Raw genomic sequence first — 23,650 nt, forward strand, 5'->3', positions numbered from 1 at the left:
GAGAGTCACAGGGGGAAAATGGGCAGCACGTGCCGCGGACCCGGCCGTAGCGGGTGATTCGAGGGCTCGGTACCAGGGGTGCGTGGAGGGCGGGAGGAGCTGGAGAACGTGCCTGTGATTGGCGGGCCGCGGGTGGTGGTGGTACCAAGACGCTTGAGGTTGGGCGAGGCCAAGACCAAGGGCTGCTTTATGAACCGCGTAGGGTTCTGGGTACCAAAGGCCTTGGAAGGCTCTTAACTGAAAAGGGGAGGGGAGAAGGTTGCCAACAAACGGCTGAGCTCACAATCCGGGCCGGGACCGGGCCGGGGCGTCCCCCTCCCCCCATGGAGAGAGCCAGGCCGGAGCCACCGACTCAGCCGCGCCAACTGCCGTGGGCGAACGCGCTGCGCCCGCTGCGCCCCGCTCCGCCGCCGGTGCCTGTCGAGGGCGCCTCTTTTCGGGCAGCGGCCGCGGGGCCCTCTGCGTCGCCGCCCGCCCCGTGCGCGGCCGCCATTGCGACCGTATCCTCGTCGTGCGGGGAGGCTCCGGCGTCGGGCGTACAGTCCGTGGCACGGCGGGTACTGCAGGTGAACCCGGAGCAGATGTTACTGCTGCCGCCTGGGCCACCACTGCCTCAGGCCCGGGAGGAAGGCACAGCCGCCTCTCCCGCGCAGGCGCGGCTGCTGCAGCCGAGGCCCGAGCTGCTACTTCTGCTGCCGCCGCCGCCGCCGCCCCTGGCGTCCGAGGGTGCCCCCTGCAGGCCGCAGTTGCACCCTGTGCAGCCCCTGCCGGTGCACGTTAAGGCAGAGAAGCAGGAGCCGGACCCCAGCTCGGATCCGTCAGTGGGACCTCGGAGGGCCGTCAAGGCGGGCCCTAAGGCTTCCATGGCGGCGAAGGCGGGAGGCCCCGGGCCGGCCCTCGACAGCCCTCGAGGGGACGAGAAGGGCAAGTTGGAGGAGGAGGAGGAGGAGGTCATGAGCTACACGGCGACGGAGGAGCCTGAGAGACTCCGCGAGGACTCCAGGCTCGGCACAGCGCCCGCTTCCAGTGGCCTGGTCCATGGCAGCAAGGATGTCATCCTGACCCAGCCGTCCATTGCCTTTGGGCCGCACCAGCAAGACCTCAGGATCCCTTTGACTCTTCACACCGTGCCCCCTGGGACCCGGATCCAGTTTCAGGGGCCTCCACCTTCAGAGCTGATACGATTGACCAAGGTCCCCTTGACACCAGTGCCTATTAAAATGCAGTCCTTACTGGAGCCTTCTGTAAAAATTGAAACCAAAGGTGTCCCGCTCACCGTGCTTCCCTCAGATGCAGGTATTAGACGGCAGGGGAATCATCTGGTTTTCAAACTTCGTCTATTGCCCCGTAGCTGACATGTCAGCTGTTGAGAAGCATAAACTAGAAAAATAAAATCATGGGTTCAGGGCAAAGTCTGCAAAGGTATCACTTCTGACTTGTACATATACCAGTAAAATACGCTAACACGTTCAAGATTCCCAAACATTAAAAATAATTATTTTTTTTAAGGCCCAGTGAAGGATGAGATTTAGATGTGACTAATGTTTATACACAAAAATAGAAATACTCTTGGTAGATAACACAAAGCCCTCAGTTTATATGCTACAGATAATCAACATTTAAAAATATTGTATTATATAGCAGCTCAGTATTTTTACATGTGTCAAGAAACAAGAAAAAATCGTGTTTAATGAAAAAATAAACAGGAAAGTTTATACTGGATATAGAGGTGATTTATCTTCTTTAAAAATGAAGAGTAAACATTTTCTAGGAGAAAACAGTACATAATTACTTGTAATGGTATTCTAAAAGCTAAGGACTTATAGAAATATAGAAAATGAAAACACTGTAGAATAAGTTGTTTTCAAAGAAATGACCACAGTTACAGTAGTAACAATTAAAGTAGATATTTTATTTCTATCTGTTATTTCCAAATATATAGCTAGAAAATTCTTATTTTAAGATTTAATTCAGACAGAATACTATGGCAGTAAATGGCAATGGAAAGTCATATTAATCTTCAGTTCATATCTTCATTGACTTTTATCTTTATTGTTTTCTTATTTTCTTTACTGATTCTTCCTCCCCCCCCCCACCCTCTTGCTTTTGTTTTTTCTAAAATTTTATTGGAGTATAGTTGCTTTACAATATTGTGTTAGTTTCTGCTGTACAACAAAGTGAATCAGCTATACGTATACATATATGCCCTCTTTTTCGGATTTCCTTCCTATTTAGGTCACCACAGAGCACTGAGTAGAGTTCCCTGTGCTATACAGTAGGTTCTCATTAGTTATCTGTTTTACACATAGTAGTGTGTATATGTCAATCCCAGTCTCCCAGTTCATCCCACCCTCCTCTTCCCCCGGTGGTACCCATATGTTTGTTCTCTCTACATCTGTGTCTCTATTTCTGCTTTGCAAATAAGTTCATCTGTTCCCCATCCTCTTGCTTTTTATCGTCAGTAATTTTTAAACTTTGTTTCCATTTTCTAAAGGAGAGAAAGGGGAAGCTTTCTTTATAATACTTATTTCATCGTTTGTGCATTTTAAAATTTTATATATCAAGTAACCCTAAAATAAAGAGAAACAGTATATGAAATTCATAGGCAGTAGTTTTTGATGAATTATGTGAGAGATGTGAATTTAAACAACTTCCTTTATTGTAATTTCAGGTGTGTCTGTGACTTTCAAGAAGTCACCTTTCTTATTTTCCTCTTATTTTTTCTCCTGGGACATGGAACTAGTGTTAGTGACCCACCTTGGCAGGTGCTTCACCTTCCTAACGAAATATAAATAATATAGTGTATTAATATTATAAGTATTTTTGCTTGAATGGGCACTCCAGTGGCATGTAAATGAATTCCTTTAAACATTTAGGGTACACCCACCTAGTGCTAGGATTATAGTCATTAATAAGTCATAATTCCTGTCCCTTAGTAATAGAATATTTTAATGGGAAATAAACTAAATGTTAATTATTGTTAGAGATATTAATATAGCTCAAAGAAGTAGTAAGCCAGCAGTTTACTGTGTCTTCAACATTATTACTTCCACGGTATCTTCAACAATATTATTCTTTTTGAGGAAGAGAAGAGTCTTTCTAAGCCACAGCTTAGAATGCTGAGTTCAGGGATTATGAGGAATTCTGGAAGGCTGGCAGTTCCTTGGCTATATTGAAGTGTATATTTTCTCCAGATATTTAAAAAGTAAATATAGGTGGACGTGCACTTCACTTTAAAATTGTGTGTGTGTGTGTGGCACATTAATTTAGTCTCTTAATTTTTGTCATGTAGGAATACCAGATACTCCTTTCAGTGAGGACAGAAATGGTCATGTGAAGCGACCCATGAATGCATTTATGGTTTGGGCAAGGATCCACCGGCAAGCACTAGCCAAAGCTAACCCAGCAGCCAACAATGCAGAAATCAGTGTCCAGCTCGGGTTAGAGTGGAACAAACTTAGTGAAGAACAAAAGAAACCCTATTATGATGAAGCACAAAAGATTAAAGAAAAGCACAGAGAGGAATTTCCTGGTAATCAAATGAAATGAACAAAGCCTCTTTCTAATTTCTTTAAATTTATTTAGGTAAAGAATAGGTTAGGTTGAGACTGAAAGACAAAAATGTCATTTTTTTCTAATCTGATATGTACAATAGAGAAAATACTGGCTAATATTACAGTAATGATTTAATTGATACTGGGCATAAGTTTCCTTAAACAGAACAAAGTAGAGGGATATCTGGTCTCATATTTGCCAACTAATGCAAACCTGGGGACAAACAGTTTTACTGTCGTTTTGATTAAATATATAAATATAAACGTAATGAAGGTAAAGCTCCAGAGTTCTAGGCTATAATTTTTCAAATATGCTAGAAAATGAAGTTCAAATCAGAGCAACAGAGAAAATATGCAGGGCACGCTGCAGGCATTAACTCCATGCTCCATTTTAATATTATATGGTTACCAGAATATAGTGCTGCCTTCTGATTGATAAATTTATCCCCATCATGATGTAGTTTGAAAGAAATTCTGATTCTCTCCCCAGCAGTGAGGACATTGATATTAAGCTTGGTAAAAGCACAGTGTATGGCCAACATATTGTGCTTGGTGGGAAAAGAATAACTATTTTTCTAAAGTAGTGCCAGAAAGGTTCTAGGGGGGAATCGTCAGAGCAGCGGTTACAGGGAACCAGTGATTCTCTTGGTTATACAGTGGCTACAACTGCCCTAACTCCACTTTTCTGAGTTTGGAAGGAAATTGGGTGGTTTGTGGACTTGGAGACTGCCAAGTCTAAGAGAGTGACTCTTCCCGAAGAAGGCATAAAAATAGTAACTGGTCATTAGTAACCACTTCATCGTAAGATATAGATAATTGTGTCTTATAGAAAGTGAGGAAACAGGAGGAGACAAACAGTATCTTACTGGGGCATTGTTTTATGTGTAGAGGAAAAGCTTTGGGATTCAAACTCAGTGCCTTTAATGTTGATTTTACTATAAATTCATTATGTGTCTTTGGATAAAAGACATTTGCCCTTTCTCTTCCTTTGAATTATGGGTTACAACATTGGCCACTAGTTAGGAGCCATATGGATATATATGCTAAAATGCACAGAAATGGTATCATAGAGCTGGAAAAGATACTTTAGACAATTAAGACTTAGAAGTGTTTTGGACCTTTAATGTGAAAAGAACTACTTAAAGGCTAAATAGGATCTATATGTTCAAATTAAAAATAGTTCATCTTCTTCTCTAGGTTGGGTTTATCAACCTCGTTCAGGGAAGCGCAAACGCTTCCCTCTAAGCGTTTCCAATGTACTTTCTGGTAGCACACAGTATATCATCTCTGCAAATCCAACAACAGCTTATCCTTATTGCTCACCTACCTCCTCTGTGGTAATTCCCAGCCTACAGAACACCATCACTCATTCAGTTGGTGAGTTGGTTTTATTGTAGATTACAAATTTTTAAATGGCTGTGTGATAATTTTACCTCTTAACTTGAAATATTGTTTCTGTTAGCTTAAGAGTTTAGAACAACAATGTTAAGAAAAAAAGCAAAACTAGAGTGAAAACATTAAATCAGGGAAAGAAAGATTTCAGTAGACATCAAAGCCCTTGGTTTGCTGGAGTAGCAAATATTCTATGTCAGACCTTTTAAGCAAATCAGGATGAGTCCATAGATTATGCAGATAATGCAGGAAATGACTGAGGTAATTCAATAGGAAATAGGAATGTGTTTTTACTATTAGCATAAAAGAATGCCTTGCTGATGGGGTATGAGGCATCCTGTCCTGGAATATAGTAGTGGTGACTGATCTCTTATGACCATTTTTTTAATTTGCTGCCCTAGAAAAGCAATGGAAGTAATCTATCTTCTACCAGATATTTTGTTCATTACATTGTCTTTCCCTAAATGTCTCCTCTATTATCAGTTCTTCACAACATTCCTGTCTTTTGCTTTTAAGAACCCAAAACTGAGAATCTAGTGTCTTAAGAACTTGTTATAGGTCTATCCATCATTAGTTTGTTCTTCCAGAGCGTATTTTAGTCATCTCTTAGGCAGAGCTTTGTACGTTCACTACTTGCTATCACTTGTCCTGAAACTACTGTTCTTTCCAGTTTCTACCTCCTCATACCTATGTGCTGAGAGGTTTAGATATCTTGAAAATTAACTTATTAGGATCTTAGGCATTTTCAGTTTTTTTCCTGTGTATCATTGTAGCAATGGATACCAACAAAGCCACATTCAGGGTATCTAGGCTCAAGGCAAAGAAAGCTGATCCTATCACCCTGTTCTCTCCCAGAACAGGCAGGCACTTTCAGCCTTTGCTATTTGGTAGTATCTCTTTTAATCCTGTATTTCAATCTAGGCTTAATTGTGCTTTTTTTTAAACTTACCTTGTTTTATCTGTTATTTATAATTTACACTTTTATCATCTGTTTCTTCTCTTTACCCCTTTTTCTAAGACCCCTCTTCCATGTCATTCTATCCACAGTTAAATGCTGTATGTTTTCTCTCCCCAGAAATATATTTATCAGTGTTCTTACTTGAGGCAGCTGACAGTTTTATACAACATATTAATTTTATGCAATTCTGAGCAAAGATTTGGGGAGATGGAAAGTGGTAGAGCTCTTACATCCATGATGCTTTATTTAAGTATGAGAAGCAGAATTATAGGAAACATTTCAGAGCCATATACAAGTAATCAAATCTAAGGATAATGATCTTTTGTTTGCTTTTTTCTTTTTAAATTTCTCTTATTTCTAGTAATATGTAGTATCAGTAAAGATTTAATTCTTGGATCTCAAATGATTAAAAAAATCGTTATCTTTTAAGTATAAAATTTGGGAATTATTTTCCCAGATATATAAAGTTATATGTATAATAATTATGATATATATATATAATAGTTATGATGAGATTTATTGGCTACTCTGCTGCCCAATCATACAACTTTTGAAATGTGTTCTTTTAGTTTGTACTCATCAGCTTGGCATTATATTACTTGGAGGAGTTGTTATCAGTTGCAAATTTGGAAATTTCACTATATATTTTATATTCTAAATCATTTATAAAACTGTTAAATAAGAACAAATTATAGCACATACCCCTAAGAGAATCTGCTTTTAATCACTTATTACCTACAGATACAAATTTTTACACCATCCCTTTTTTTGTTTCTTTCAACTAATTTTATATTATATTCTAAACATAAAGTCATGGTAATTGTGTTTTTCAAACTTGTTTTGTTTATTCCCATGGAAGAAAGATATCAAGTTGTTGAGGAGTGAGGTATAATTTATCTCTTATCAGAAAAAAATTTGCTCTCTTTTTTCCTAGCAACCTTTATACACTAATACATTGTATAGATTTCATCAGCTTTTCAAGTGTAGAAAATAGACTCACCAAACTATAGTTCTCAAGTTCACTACTTCCAGTAACAAGTTCACTACTTCCAAAAACTTGGAAAATGCTCTGGCATAGCATTTTTGGCAGGGAGACCATTTGTATTTACTTCATCTAATATCTTCTCAGTTCTAACTTTGAGTTTCTCTAAAGTTCTTCAGTGAATGCCACCTAAGATCTTGTGATATTGTGATCTTGTGAGCTTGTCTCCTGTTTCTAGTTTCTGAAAGTACTTACAGCCGGATAGTCCAGAATACTTTTTAGATACTTTCCTTTATCATATGTCTTCGATGCCAGTTATGCCAGCATTTTCATTTTACATTAAGTGATCAAATTTATTTATTTTAAAGGATTCTGGAAGTTTGGTAGAAGCTATATTTATTTTAGCCTGGCTTTTAAATGTCAGTTTTATATATTTAGGAATTTTCTGGTGAGATTATTTCAGTTTCTACATTTTATTTCTCAAACCTGAAATGCGTTTTCCTTATTACATCTAAACTCAGTTGACATCTTTCACTCTTCTGAATTCATACGTTTTCTCTAAATTTTTACTTTAAAAATGTTTACTACTATTATAATTTTTTTGGTTGTAAACATGTGATGTGATTTTGGTTTACCCATCTATTCTTATTTAACAGAAATAGAACAAAAAAACACCCTCCAACATTCTCATACTTTTATTATAATGCAAAAAAATCTGGTCTTGTCCCTGACTAAGATCAGTTTTAGCAAAGTTTTATATCCATAAGAAACAAAGATATGGCTTGAAAATTCCTTGAAAAGTGATGTAGCTCATTATTGTAGGTTTTCTTATGAGGCAGGGAAGGTGGAATCTTATGGTTCAAACTATAGTAAGTCTTCTTAGGTTCCTCATTACCATTTCTGTCCCCAAAGTCCCATCTTTCTTAGCAGTTGTCTAACTGTCCTTCCCAAGTCTCCATTTCCCATCTCTGTCTCTATGTCTGCCTCTTACTCTATTTCTCTCTGTCCTCTCCTCCTCTCTCTGCCTCTGTTTCTCTCTCCTCAGCCATATGCCCATCCTCCTGTTCTTCTTTCTACCTCTATACAACTTTTTCTTGTAGAGAAATTTGGTCTGTCCTCAGTTGATGCCATTCTGTACTCCTTCCTGTTCATCCCAGTCACACAACAAAAGCCTGGCTGCATCCTTCATCCATTCAACACAGGCAGAAGAATCTTCCTCTTTAGGAGTGGGTGGGAGAGATTTGCCAGAATTGTTGAAAGTTATTAATAACTTTAAATTTTTTCTTTTGTTCTTATCATATTGTACTATAGATCTAAAACTCTGCTCTGTAGCTCATGTAACAATTAGATAATGCTAGCTGCTTCAACACTCATCTAAACATAACGGTTTAAACAGAATCATGGTTTATGTTTTTACGCATGTAAAGTCCAAAATAAGTATTTCTGGCTTTCTTCCAAGGGATTCATGGACACAGTTTTCTTCTACCCTATGGCTCTCCCATCTTTGATATGTAGCATCCAAGTGTGCATGACCTGCGGAAGGGAAAAGAGCATGGAGGATCATGCATGAGAGTTTTTTATGGGCCAGTTTCAGAAGTGGTGCATATCACTTCTTCTTACATTCCATTGGTTAGCCTGAGCCACAGGTACACTCCTAACTGCAAGGAAGGCTGAGAAATGTAACCTAGCTGTATGCTAGAAGGAGAGAAACCAGGTGACTAGCTGGTCTTTTCCATACTTTATCTACAGTGTGATACCTTAGATCTCTGCCTGTTCCACAAGTCTTCCGTATTCACTGACAGTTTATCAGTGATGACTAGGTGTTGCAGACTTTAACCTCTTGTTTGGCAACATAAATTTTGACATTTAGGACATCTTCATTATACTACCATATAACTCTCTATGCATCTGATTTATCTGATTTTTTACCTCAGGCCAAAATGGTGCTTGACACATGTTAGTTGCTTAGTGAATATTTGTTTAGTTAAATGAATGCATGATTTTATCACCTCACACCTCACTGGTACCTCTTATTTTATAAAAATATCTTTGGTAGAAAAGAACATTTGTATCAGCTAAAAGATGAGTCTCTTCCTTCTTCAATAACTGAAATAATAGCATTGTTCTCTATGGCTCCTATAATTTTTGTTTCCTTTGCCTAAAATGACCATACTTCTTTCCTGAGGACTAAGAGCCTCTTGTACTGTACAGGGAAAAGAAATCTGCATCAGAGGTAGATTTTAGGAGCAGATGTCTTGAGTGCAGTGATAATTCAGTGAATAAAACTGAGAGATTTTACAGGTCAGCCTGGCTTCATAGTTGCATAGAGAAGGAGATTTTCCTTATACCAGATGAGTGGTAGAGGTTCTGTCAGCTCTAGGTTTATTTGTTAGTTTGTTTTTTCTTTCATCTAGTCATACCTTTCTTGACTATTATTAACCAAGTTCTGTGCCAGGTAATGGGGATACAAACATGAATTAAACTGTTCCTGCTCTTGAGCTCCCAGTTTTGTGATTGTGGTAAGGGTGGCAGACCTGCAAATTTACACTATTTTATGATATGTGATAGATTTATAGGTTCTGAGGGAACCTGAAGAGGGCAATTATGTTTGACTAATCAGGAAAGGCCTAAGGCCTGTGCCTCACAGATTGGAGGGCTCGTCCATGTAACCCCATTAACTGAGAATCAGTACAGCTTCATCTACACCCTGCTCCTGTGTTGCCTCTACTTCACTGGGTCAGAGGCCAACTTGAAACAGATATACCCCTTAATTCCCTACCTCCAGGTTTAAGGGGGAGGAGGGGTAGTTATTTGAGTTATCTGGAGAGAAGGAAGGAGAGGAAGGTGTTACCTGGCCAAGGCTGAGGGAAGATTCACAATCCTTTTGGCCTCTGACAGAAACATTTCTAACCACAGGGTCTGTTCTTGGACTGCATCTTCTATATTAACAGAGACCTAACTGCATTGAAATAAACTAGATCATGAATCTATTGCTTTGGCTTCTCTCTGTATCTCTGTGGAAAAGTTAAGTTAAATTTAGGCTAGGTGTGTCATTTGGATAACTCAGCAACTCGGTCAGCAGTCCTCTCTTCTTCAGGATCAAAAAGATCAAATACATGATTATTTCACTTGCCTCTAAAAATTCTGCTATATCCATCATGCCCTGCTGCAATAATATTCCTTTCATATCTGTCACAAATTGCTGACCTATGGCAAGTCTTAGTCTCACTTGGGAATTTCCTTATGTATTCATATTGAATGCAATAAAGCAAAATAATTTGACCGATTGTTTCTTTAGTTTTTTTCCAATTAAAAAATTAAATGTCATTTATAATTTAGTTTAATATAGAGAAGTATACCAAATAAAAGAAAAATGACCCATACCACTATGATGAAACCTCTATTAATATGTAAAATAAAATTGATATATTTAGAGAATAGAGAATTCAAGTAGTACCAATAGGTATAAAATGAAAGTCTGGCGTCCCACGGCACTGCCCCTCTTCCAGATGACCACCTTTAAAAAGTAACCACTATCAGTAGTTTCATATTATTTCTTTTAGAAACATTTATATATATGTACCAGCGTTTGTGTGTATTTTTCTTTCACTCAATCACTCAATCATTTTATTCATTTATTTATTCATCCAAAAAATATTTTTTAAGGGCCTATTCTGTGCCAGGCAGAATGTTGAGGCCTGGGGATACAGTAGTGAGCAAAACAGAAAAGGTCTCTCCTCTTATGGCACTTAGAATCTAGGTGGGAAAGAGAGACAAGAATGTAAAATAAATAAACAAGATGGCTTCAGTTTGTTCAAGATGCTAAAATAGAGTGGTGATGTTCTTAGGTAAGGTGGTTAGTGAAGGCTTCTGGTTGTGCAGTTTATTAAGTTCTGCTGAAAAAAGAAAAATATGCAGTGACTCAGTTCATGCCTGACTCATGCTATTTTTATTTCCAAAGGTGAAGCTCCACCTGCCATCCAGCTGCCCACACCTGCAGTCCAGTGCCCAAGCCCCATCTCACTTTTCCAGCCGAGCATCTCCAGTACTGCCCATGTGGCTGTCCAGTCTCCAAGTCTGCCCCTCTGTCCACCACTCCCACCCCTTTGGGAGGGCTTTGCTGGGCCCTCCCAAACAGACACTCATCAGCTGCATTCTGGAGCCAGTCACTCTGTGAAGAGACCCACTCCTGTCTCTCTGGAGAGCACCAGCAGGATTCCAGCTAGTGCAAGTACTGCCCACGCCAGATTTGCAGCCTCTCCCATCCAACCTCCCAAGGAGTATCCCCGTGTCTCCACTTGTCCCAGAAGTGCTCCAATCCCCCAAGCTCCTCCTATTCCACTCTCACATGTCTGCCAGCCCCCTCCCCTCGTCCATGCAGCCACATTATTTGGGACCCCACCGCGATTCTCTTTTCATCACCCTTACTTCCTACCTGGACCTCACTACTTCCCATCAAGGTAAATGAACAATTTATTTCCTTTCACCTAAAACTACTTATAGCTAATGAATTTTTATCTCTGAAGGCCTCTCTTATTTACTGAAAAAGGAACTTCCTCATTACTGCTTGGGATCTATATAATTTAGATTAGTGACTAAATAGGGGCCAAGCAGTTAACATAAATACATGGAGGGGCCAGATGAGGACTGGGGAAGCCAAGGAGAGTGCATGCCCCATCTTATGAGGCAGCTGCTACTCAGTTCCAGCCTACTGTTGCCGCATGAGAATACAGGCGCCAGTGTTGTCAGATCTGATTTTTCTCTTGAAAAAATAATCAGTTATATGTGACCTTAAGATCATTTAGTCACACCCCCTTATTGTATAGAGGTGTGGTTCTGAAACTTTCATATATATATATATATATATATATATATATATATATATATAAACCACATGTGATCTTGTTAAAATGAAGACTCTGAGTCAGCAGGTCTGGGGTACAGTAGTTTCCTATACTGAGTTATAGTAAGCCTAATATTCTGCATGTCTAACAAGCTCCCAAGTGATGTCAATTCTGCTGATTGTGGACCACACTTTGAGTAGCAGGGATATAGAGAGCACTTGATCTAAGAGGTTAAATGACTTGTCTGAAGTTATATGCCCTCTCAGTGCCCTTTTTAACAAACCAAAACGTTTCTTATGTAAATTACCAGTAAAGGAATTTATTTTCACAGGGACGTATCTAGGGAAAACAAATTTGTGACTTTTCATTTTGGAGTGATAGAATTTAACTTCTTTGCAAGCATTCTAATAGAGTGGCATTAACCTCTAGTCTTCAGTTGCTGTTAAGTGTGTAGACAGAGATGGTTTCTGTTGAGAATGGAGTGTTACATGTTTAACACAATCTTTTATGGTTACTTACTTAGAAAGTAAAACTACTCCCCACTTGGGTACCAAGGCCTCAAAGAACTTTCGAGGTATATATTATGTTGCTTCAATTCATAATGAGATTGCTTGCTTTCAAGTCCTTAGCCCAGAACTGGAAGAAAGTGGAACTAGGGGATCAGATGAGGAGAAAGGGAGATTTTGCTATTTGTTGTTTGTTTTGTTTTTCCCAATAGGCTCTTCTTTCATAGCTTTCAGAAGTCTTTTAGTTCAAGAAATCAAACTTCAAGAGACTCCTAAGGCCAGGGGTTGATAATCTCTTCTCATTGCTATTTCCTAGGATCTGTTGTTATAGGAATTTTAGAGAATTTTACAGTGTTTTTGTTAGTTATAGGAACAGTGCTAAGGACATAGCTGGAACTTAATAAATGAGTAGGTTTGAGAAGATCAGCCTTAGTTAGAACCTCGAGGTCCAAGAGCTAAAACTGCGGAAATTTTGTCTTTGTTACATAATTCATTTTGTAATACAGGAAAGACTTAGACAGTATTTACTCACATTAAAGGAGAAAAAGAGGCATCTAGAACAGGTTGTGTACCACAATCTCACTCTAGTTGTTACTGTTTTTTCTTTTTAGCATTATGAGAACTTGGCATTTTTATCTGTAATTCTCACAACAATCCTTTGTTTTAGGCATAGTAATCCCTTTACTTTTTCAGATAAAGAAACTGATCAGCTGTTAAATAGCTTTGTTAAGGTCACACAACTAGTAAATGGCAGAGCCAGTAGTCAAACTTAGATGTGCTGTCCGATTTTGAATTTCATGTTTGTTTTTTTCACTGTATCAGTAAGGCTTCTCAACATAATGGCTTCTCTTGATTGGTAGCTGTTAGTTGCTAGCAGAGAATCACATGGAAAATACATACTGTATTTTTGAATGGAAAAATCATGTAGCCAAGTAGACTTTTGGGCAGGAAATGTTTCCTTATATAATAAATAGATAAAATCATAGGAAATTTATCTTCCTTACTCATGACAAGACTTACGGGATTTAGCTGTTAATGTACAAATCATCTGATTGTTTAAAGAACATTTTGAAAAGAAACTCTGAAAAGTATGTCCTTAGAAGACAGAAACTATGCCTTTATCTTTACTACCATCATTGCTAATTAATAATAATGCTATTAAAGGAACCAGATGAAGTGAGTTGGTAGTTTTATACTGAATTTTATTTCATGTAAGAATGTCAAACAAGTACGTCAGCTATAAACATTAAGTTGCTCCTCACTTCTACCTGTATGTGTGTGATGATAATTTTCCCAAGGATATGGATGATCTTACTTATGCTTGTTTAGATAGTATATTTCAGTAAAATCCAGCCTGGCTAAATAACAAAATTAATTGATTTCCCCTCAATTTTTCTATTGTCTCTTCTCCCAACTAATAATAGATTCTTCTATAAAGAATATTTCCTCCCTAATCTAATCCATTGATGTGGATCCATTGATGTGGATCCATGATCTAATCCATTATTCAACCATTTCAATACTGTAATTGTAATGACTTTTGACATATATATTAAATATATACCAAATATACATATTTGATATTTTGCCCTGTGTATCTAGAGTAAAAATCAAGGAGGTTAGGCAGTTTAATCAAGGAGTCACTTTATGAAACAGATGGACACTTAGAAGTGCTGATCCCTAGCTGTGAGGGCTAATATCCTCCTGCCTTCAAATATTAACCATCTTCATACTGTGCTTATTGAGACACTCTCTTTCTGTACTACATTAATTTCTTCTTGTTTTTTAAAATTAATTAATTAATTAATTTTTTTTTGGCTGTGTCGGGTCTTCGTTTCCGTGCAAGGGCTTTCTCTAGTTGCGGCGAGCGGGGGCCACTCTTCATCGCGGTGCACGGGCCTCTCACTGTCGTGGCCTCTCTTGTTGCGGAGCACAAGCTCCAGACGCATAGTCTCAGAAGTTGTGGCTCACGGGCCCAGTTGCTCCGCGGCATGTGGGATCTTCCCAGACGAGTGCTCGAACCCGTGTCCCCTGCATTGGCAGGCAGACTCTCAACCACTGCGCCACCAGGGAAGCCAAACCTTTTCTTCTATTCCTCCGCCTTCTTGTAGTGTTTATACTTTCATATGCACAAGAGATATCTGGGATCTTCACTCTCTTGGCCACTGAGTAAATAAATGTCTTCAAAAAGTGTATTGCAGGGGCTTCTCTGGTGGCACACTGGTTAAGAATCTGCCTGCCAAGGCAGGGGACACAGGTTCAAGACCTCGTCCAGGAAAATCCCACATGCCATGGAGCAACTAAGCCAGTGCGCCACAACTACTGAGCCTGTGCTCTTAGCCCGAGAGCCACAACTACTGAGCCCACGTGCCACAACTACTGAAGCCTGCGCACCTAGAGCCTGTGCTCCGCAACAAGAGGAGCCACCGCAATGAGAAGCCTGCACACCGCAATGAAGAGTAGCCCCCGCTCGCCGCAACTAGAGAAAGCCCGCACGCAGCAACAAAGATCCAATGCAGCCAGAAATATAAACAAATAAATTAATTAATTTTAAAAAAGTGTATTGCAGGGCTTCCCTGGTGGCGCAGTGGTTGGGAGTCCGCCTGCCGATGCAGGGGACAGGGGTTCGTGCCCCGGTCTGGGAAGATCCCACGTGCTGCGGAGCGGCTGGGCCCGTGAGCCATGGCGCTGAGCCTGCGCGTCTGGAGCCTGTGCTCCGCAGGGGGAGAGGCCACAACAGTGAGAGGCCCGCCTACCGCAAAAAAAAAAAAAAAAAAAAAAAAAAGTGTATTGCAGTTAGGGATATAGAAAAGATACGAATGATAACTGGGAATTTATTAGCTTGAAATGTATAAAAAAATATAATCAGACATAGCTATATCTATGTATCTATTAAGGAAAGTAAGTCCAAAGAATTCTAAATTTCTGGGATTATATAGCATCTTAACTGTAAAATTTTAGACCAACAGATCAAAAGTTAAAAGTAATTATCCTTAACGCTTGTTTGCTTTGTCGACCTATTTAAGAATTTAATTGAAGTTTTGGACCTATTTTCTGTAATAATGCACATCTACATACATATACAATATTTTGCCTAATCCTTATGGAGGATAGAATTTATCGTCCCCAAACATGATAGATTTAGCTAATATGGAATACTTTCTGCTGTAACTATCTATAAATGTTGAATTTAAATATGAACAATTTAACACCTAGCTGAAATCACAAGAAAGGAAAATAAATCCCCCTTTGTCAAAATGACAAACGAGCTGAAAACTAGTACAGTGGTCCTGGGGGTAGTTTGCAGATTCAGATAGTCTCAGCATTTATAAACTTGGGTTTTAATGCCTACATAAGAAGAGGATATGAGGTCATGACTCTGCTCAAGGTGAGGAACTGAAATTAAAACCTCTTCATAAAGCTAAAATGCTAGAGGACTTCCCTGGTGGCGCAGTGGTTAAGAATCCGCCTGCCAATGCAGGGGACACGGGTTTGATCCCTGGTCCGGGAAGATCCCACATGCTGCAGAGGAACTAAGCCTGTGCACCATATCTACTGAGCCTGCGTTCTAGAGCCCACAAGCCACAACTACTGAGCCCACACGCCACAACTACTGAGCCCACACGCCACAACTACTGAAGGCTGTGTGCCTAGAGCCCATGCTCCGTAACAAGAGAAGCCACTACAACGAGCAGCCCATGCACTGCAATGAAGAGTAGCCCCCGCTCGCCACAACTAGAGAAAGCCCGCACACAGCAATGAAGACCCAATGCAGGCAAAATAAATAAATAACTTTAAAAAAATGGTAAGACCCTAGAAAGGCCTCTCAACCTTCATAAAGTAATAGAAGATTTTTATCATTGACCCAGAGAAAGCACAAAGGAAACTTGTTTTTATTCAGGGCTATATATGGAAAAAAGTCTTCTGTTAGAAATCAAAACCCTAGATTATACTGCACAGTGGTTGAGAATCTGAAATCAACCTATCCACTTGATAAACTGAGAAGTTAGGGATTTCCCTGGAGGTCCAGTGGTAAAGAATCCACCTTACAATGCAGGGGACGTGGGTTCGATCCCTGGTCAGGGAACTAAGAGCCCACATGTTGTGGGGCAACTAAGCCCACATGCCACAACTACTGAGCTCACATGCCTCAACTTAGAGAGCCCATGTGCCACAAAGTACAGAGCCCATGTGCTCTGAAACCTGCGTGCCACAGCTACAGAGCACACGTGCCCTGGAGCCTGTGCACTACAACTAGAAAAGAGAAAAAACCCACGCGCCACAACTAGAGAGACGCCCGTGCGCCACAACGAAAGATCCCTCATGCCTCAACAAAGATCCCACGTGCCACAACTAAGACCCAACGCAGCCCCCCCATAAAATAAATATTAAAAATAATAAAAAAATAAACTGAGAAATGAACACAGAAATTAGTTCCTGGATGACTTACCTGGGACAACTATTGTAGAGGAACACTTCCACCATTCAAGCCACTTGGAATTTCCAAAGGGAGAAAATTGTTATTAAAGGTGAGCTTTAGAAAATTACGGAACATGAGGAAAGTATTCATTAAGAACAAGAGTCAGTAGATGCTACAAATAGGAGAAATAACACCCCAAGAATTTGAAATAACTGAAAATCAGGGAGAGACTAAAAATCAATATTTCAAATGTTTAAAGAGGACTTCTGTACCAGCCAAGATGCAATATAAGGAACTGTATCTACCCTCATCTGAAATGATAAAAAAACAGACAAAATATATGAAGATATGGTTTTCAAGACACTATTTACCAGGCAATGAATATGAAGATCCCTGAGAGACAGAAAGTAAATGAGGTAAGCCTTGCAATCTAACCAGCTTACTGACCTGGAAACCGTGGCACAGGGAGGAGAAACACAAGCAGATCCTTGCAGACTCCCTGAGTTGAGGAGATGGAGCTAAGAGGCCAGTGAAACCAAGTCAGTTAGAATTCCCAGGATAGAGCACTGGAGAGAAGAAAGCTGCACAGTGCAAGAACTCTGGATCTCTGCATAGGATCCATCTTGAGTATTCAGCTAAATACTGATCAGTGTATGCCTCTGAGGAAAATTACCCAAGGCTAGTGGAAAAGCTACTTGAAAAATCAGAGACACCAGTTCCCAGCAATCACACCAGGCTGGAAATCGTTCCTGTTCTCACCAAACAGATTGGAAAACCTTGATGGGGTATTAAATACTTAGAGAGTCGTGTTTCAGCTAGGCCTAGACTAAAACTTTTTAATCAACTTTTATCTAAAAAATTTTATCTAAAAATTCTTAAGATCTGAAATGATCAAACTGTCTTCAAGTAATTAACTGCATCTAGAACAAAGCTCAAGGATATTAATAGAAATAGTATGATTAAAAAGATAAGTGAGAGGGAGTTTCATTTCTGGTTTGGCAGCATGAGGAGCTCTGTGAAGCTGCTCCCAAGCAAACAAACGTACCTGGTGAAAACTATTTTTAAAAACGAACCACTTAAATTCTCTGGGCAGTGTCCTAAGGGCATACAGCAAATGAAGAAACATTTATTCAAGAAAACATCCTAAAACTTGGTGAGAACAGCAAGAGTCTATGACCCTTGAGCCATGACAAATACCATCCCTCACTCCCACCTTCAGTTCATCTGGATGGAATGCCAACTCTGGGTGGGTATGGCCAAGAAGGTAGCTCTCACTCCCCTCAGCTCCTAATCAAGGGATACAATATCTTACAGAGAATGGTAGCATTTCTCCTAATCAAGGGATACAGTATCTTACAGAGAATGGTAGCATTTCTCATCCTCTCCAGCACTTGAGTTAAAGAAACTAAGTTGATGGTGAGTGTGACCAAGAGGTTGGGGGTTCCTTTTCTTCGCTCAGCCCCTAGTAACAGGATAGCCACTCAACTCTAAGGATGACAGGCAGAGAATACTGTAACCCTGAACATGCTTGACCCAGGTCACTTGTACAAGAGATGTTCTATGCTGGCAGAGGCAAGCCAAGAAGACCAGAGATTTTGCCATAAGAAGAGAGAGCTCAGAAGCTTTCCCCAAAAGGAATTTGACTTTATCTGAAACAGTGTGGGGAAGTTCAAGCCTAAGGACACTCTTGAAAACAATGAGGTTTTGGTGATAAGCAAATAAAAAGAGACTCCTCTTAATTGAGACCAAGAAGCTACTGTATGCCAGCTAGTACACCAAAGAGAACTAGGGAAAGAAACAGCAAAGAAGAGCCCTCCTGCAGTCAGAACAAACCTCAAAGACTCCTCAAAGTTTACCCCGTCTGAATTTAATTGGATCAGACTGTGGAACAATCTTCTGCCCCAAGGCATTTCGAAAACATTAGAGCAATCAGCCAGCAATTAGTGGAATCTTAACAGCTGTATGTGATAGCAAATGAGTCAGAGAGCTTAACACAAAAATCAGGGAAGGAGATAGTCAAAGAGAGTCCTGCTAAAACCAATATCATCCTAGGGTGACTGTATTCATGTCCAAGTCTGTGCCCTCTAAGGAGTGACACTCAAGGTTCACACTACAGAGGAAAGAGACTTCACTAAAATAGTCTGTCCCTGGTGGTCCATTGGGTAAGACCCTGCGCTCCCAATGCAGGGGGCCTGGGTTCGATCCCTGGTCTGGGAACTAGATCCCGCTTGCATGCCACAACTAAGAGTCTGCATGCTGCAACTAAGAAGTCTGCATGCCTCAAGCAAGACCCGGTATAGCCAAAATAAATAAACAAACAAATAAATAAATATTTTTTAAAATAAAAAATAAAATAGTCTAGTCAAGTCAGTAAACAAAAAACAAGCAAAGAAGATGTGGCACATATATACAATGGAATATTACTCAGCCATAAAAAGAAATGAAACTGAGCTATTTGTAATGAGGTGGATAGACCTAGAGTCTGTCATACAGAGTGAAGTAAGTCAGAAAGAGAAAGACAAATACCGTATGCTAACACATATATAGGGAATTTAAAAAAAAAAAATGTCATGAAGAACCTAGGGGTAAAACGGGAATAAAGACACAGACCTACTTGAGAATGGACTTGAGGATATGGGGAGGGGGAAGGGTAAGCTGTGACAAAGCGAAAGAGAGGCATGGACATATATACAGTACCAAACGTAAGGTAGATAGATAGTGGGAAGCAGCCGCAGAGCACAGGGAGATCAGCTCGGTGCATTGTGACAGCCTGGAGGGGTGGGATGGGGAGGGTGGGAGGGAGGGAGATGCATGAGGGAAGGGATGTGGGAACAGATGTATATGTATGACTGATTCACTTTGTTATAAAGCAGAAACTAATTAAAAAAAAAAAAAAAAAAAACAAGCAAAAAAAACCCCAAAAAAAAAGTAGCCCTGGAGAAGTGAAAGAGAGTCATTGTCCAGAGTTCCTACAGTATATTACGTAAAATGTCCAGAGTTCAACCAAAAATTATGACATGCAGAGAAACAGGAAAGCACAATTTGTACATGGGGGAGAAAAACAGGCAAAAGAAACTACCTGTGGTAGGGCCCAGATTTCAAATTTGACAAAGGCTTCCAAGCCATTATAAATATATTCAAACAATTAAAGGAAACCATTTTTAAAGAAGTAAAGGAAGTTATGATAATGATGTCTCTTCATAGAGATACTATCAATAAAGACATAGAAATTATAAAAACAGCCAAATGGAAATTCTGGAGTTGAAAACTACAATAACCAAAGTGAAAAATTCACTAGAGGGGTTCAACAGTAAAATTGGACGGACACAAGAATGAATCAGAAAACTTGAAAATAGACTGGTAGTGATTTTACAATCTGAAGAATAGAGTGGAAAAAGAATGAAGAAAAATGAACAGAGCCCCAGAACACAGTCATCATTAAGTGTACCAGTGTATCTATAAAAGGAGTATCAGAAGGAGAAAGGAGAGAAAAAGAAGCAGAAAAAAGTATTTGAAGACCTAATAGCTGAAAACTTCCCAGATTTGATGAAAAATATTACACATTTAAGAAATTTAATGAATTATGAGTAGCGTAAAAGCCAAGAGATCCACAGCGAGACACATCATATTAAACACACATAGTATAGACACATCATAGTAAAATACTGAAATCCAAAGCCAAAGCCAAAGAGAAAATCAAAGTGAGAGAGAGACAGACAGACAGACACTCATCAATAAAATGAACACCTGACATCCCATGAGAAACAATGGAGGCCAGAATACATATTTGAAGTACTGAAAACAACCTGTCAACTTACATTTAGTGAAGCCATGTTTCAAAAATGAAGCCAAAGTAAAGACATTCTCAGATAATCCAAATCTGAGATTGCTAGCACACTTGCATTGTGAGAAATACTGAAGGGAGTTCTTCAGACTGAGAGTAAGTGATCACTAATGGTAGTTGGAATACAAACAAACAAAATACCAAAGAGCCCAGTAAAGGTAAAAATGCAATTATAAAAGATAGTATAGGAAATCTAAAAACGAGTGGATGTATGTATATGTATAACCAATTCACTTTGCTGTACAGCAGAAACTAGCACAACATTGTAAAGCAACTATACTCCAATAAAAATTAATAAAAAAAAAATAGGGCTTCCCTGGTGGCGCAGTGGTTGAGAATCTGCCTGCCAAAGCAGGGAACACGGGTTTGGGCCCTGGTCTGGGAGGATCCCACATGCCACGGGGCAACTAGGCCCGTGAGCCACAACTACTGAGCCTGAGCGTCTGGAGCTTGTGCTCTGCAACAAGAGAGGCCACGACAGTGAGAGGCCCGCACACTGCGATGAAGAGTGGCCTCCGCTTGCCACAACTAGAGAAAGCCCTCGCACAGAAACGAAGACCCAACACAGACAAAAATAAATAAATAATTTAAAATAAGAAATAAATAAAAGATAGTATAAAAAAGACAGTATAAATCTTCTTTTGACTGGTTTTAAAAGCAGTTGTATAAAACAATATGCAAATAATTGTTTTGGGGGACCTATAACATATAGAAATGTAGTATATTTGATAATAAAAGCATAAGGAAGTAGGTGGAGGCAAAGTTGTTTTAGAGTAAGGAAATGATGGCAGATGGTAACTTGAATCCACAGGAACAAATGAAGAGAACCAGCAGTAGTGAATAAAAAGGTTAATATAACAAACTTCAAAGTATATACTTGCTCTCCTTTCTCTTCTCAGCTTATTTAATAGGCATAAAATTATATAAATTAATAATCATACCAATAGATTGCTGGTTTTATAACACATATAGCTATAATTTATATAACAATAGTACACAAAGGGGGAAGAAGGAGTAGAGCTATATACAAGCAACATTTCTATATTTTGGGACTTCCCTCGTGGTCCAGTGGGTAAGACTCCACGCTCCCAACGCAGGGGGCCTGGGTTCGATCCTGGGTCAGGGAACTAGATCCCGCATGCATGCCGCAGCTAAAGAACCTGCATGCTGCAACGAAGATCCTGTATGCCGCAACTAAGACCCAGTGCAGCCAAAATAAATAAATATATATTTTTAATTTCTATATTTTACTGGAATTAAGTTAGTAAAAATCTGAAGTTGATTCAGGTAAGGTAAGATGTATATGATTAGCCCTAGAGCAACCACTAAGAAAATAACAAAAAAATAGTGGAAAAGTTGTTAAAGGAACTAAAAAGTTATTTAGAAAATATTTACTTCATGCAAAAGAAAGCAGTAAAGAAGGAATAGAAGGCCACAAGGAAAATACAAGACACATAGAAAACAAAAGATAAAATGGCAGACATGAATCCAACTGTTTCGATAATCACCTTAACTGTTAATGATTAAACAATCAAAAGGCAGATATTGTATAACTGGATAAAAATCAAGATCTTAACTGTATGTTGTCTACAGTAGACAAACTTCATAGTCAGACTCTTCCAAAAAATGGGAGGGCCTCATTCCATGAGGCCAATATTGCTCTGCTACCCAAACCAGAGAAAGACAACATAAGAAGGGAAAACTGCAGGTCAATATCTCTAATGAATACAGAGACAAAAATCCTCAACAAAATACTAGCAAACTGAATTCAGCAGCATAACAAAAGGATTATACACTGTAACCAACCTGGATTTATTCCAGGAATGTGAGTTATTTAACATTTGAAAATGGATTAATGTAGTATACCATATCAATAGGATAAGGGACAAAACCACACAATCATCTCAATGAACCCAGAAAAAAAGCATTTGACAAAACTGAGCACTTCTTCATGTTGAACATGAAGTATTCCAGCAAACTAGGAAGACAAAGAAACTTCCTCAACTAGTTAAAGGGCATCTACCAAAAAAACCCTAACTAACATTATACTTAATGACAAAGACTGGAGATCAGCAAGACCCACTTAACATCAAGAATAAGACAAGGATGTACATTTTTACCACTTCTATTCAACATTTTATTGGAGGTTTAATCCAGGGCAATTAGACATGAAAAATAAATAAAAGGTATCTAGACTGTAAAGGAAGAAATAAAACTATATTTATATATTGCACAATCTTATATATAGAAAATCCTGAGGAATCCACAAAAAAAGCTATTATAAGTAACAAATGAATTCAGCAAGTTTTCAGGATATAAGACTAATATATATAAAACAGTTGCATTTCTGTACAGTAGCAATGACTAAATAGAAAATGAAATTGAGAAAACAATTCCATCTACAATAAAATAGAATTTAAAAACCTTAGGAATCAATTTAACAAAATAAGTGCAAAACTTATATTCTGAAAAGTACAAAACACCACTGAGGTGGAATGTCACTGAGAGTTACAGAATAGGGAGCCCCAAGAATCTCTCTCTCCACTGAAGCAATAATTAAGCTGGCAAAAACGGTCAGAATCAGCTGGAGGGGTGTTTAATGAAGAAAGAAGCTGCTAAATTCTGATAAGAGAGCACTGTGGCATTTTTGCCACAGCCATCTCACATTTTCTAGTTCAGTGATGGCCAAGGGGATGGTGAGCCATGTTCCTGTTGTGACTTGTTGCTACTAGAGGAGGCAGTACAGACCTTGTTCTTCAAGCATTATGGTTGTGCATTTTTGACCTGTCTGGTGACGTCCTGAGGAATTGGCTCAGGGCTTACCTTAATTTGACTCTCCCAAGCATTCCCTTAGAGCTGGAGTGGCCTCCCAGCTAGTGTTTGTGGAAAATATTTAAAGGTATGTACTGTCCACAGCTGCCTGGGTTAAGGGACAACAGACAGGACAAGCAGCAGACAGACTGAAAAGCCTAGAAGAGACTGGGAAAGGAGACATATGGGGGAATAGAGGCTTTGTAAAACTCCCATGTATACTGAGGAACCAGTACACAAGGGCACAAACATATCCAGAGCTAGCATATCCAGGGCTAGACACATGTTCAGCAAACACTGGAGAAGACCCTAAGCTTTCACCTCTGACTGCTTTTTAGG

General features: G+C 39.5%; 1 protein-coding gene across 1 annotated transcript in view; it reads left to right on the plus strand.

Moving 5' to 3' along the window:
• Positions 1-323: 323 nt before the first annotated feature.
• The window catches only part of LOC307051857 (transcription factor SOX-30-like), a gene marked incomplete at both ends in the record, with an annotated part of 32,959 nt that continues 9,632 nt past the window's right edge, over positions 324-23,650 (plus strand). The window contains 4 exons of the mRNA XM_079702439.1: positions 324-1,296; positions 3,293-3,532; positions 4,752-4,931; positions 10,848-11,346. Of these exons, the coding sequence (XP_079558565.1) occupies positions 324-1,296; positions 3,293-3,532; positions 4,752-4,931; positions 10,848-11,346 (1,892 nt within the window). The remainder of the gene's footprint in view (positions 1,297-3,292; positions 3,533-4,751; positions 4,932-10,847; positions 11,347-23,650) is intronic.

The sequence above is a fragment of the Hyperoodon ampullatus genome (genome assembly GCF_949752795.1).
Source record: "Hyperoodon ampullatus genome assembly, chromosome: 4".
In the NCBI taxonomy this organism is placed as follows: domain Eukaryota; kingdom Metazoa; phylum Chordata; class Mammalia; order Artiodactyla; family Ziphiidae; genus Hyperoodon; species Hyperoodon ampullatus.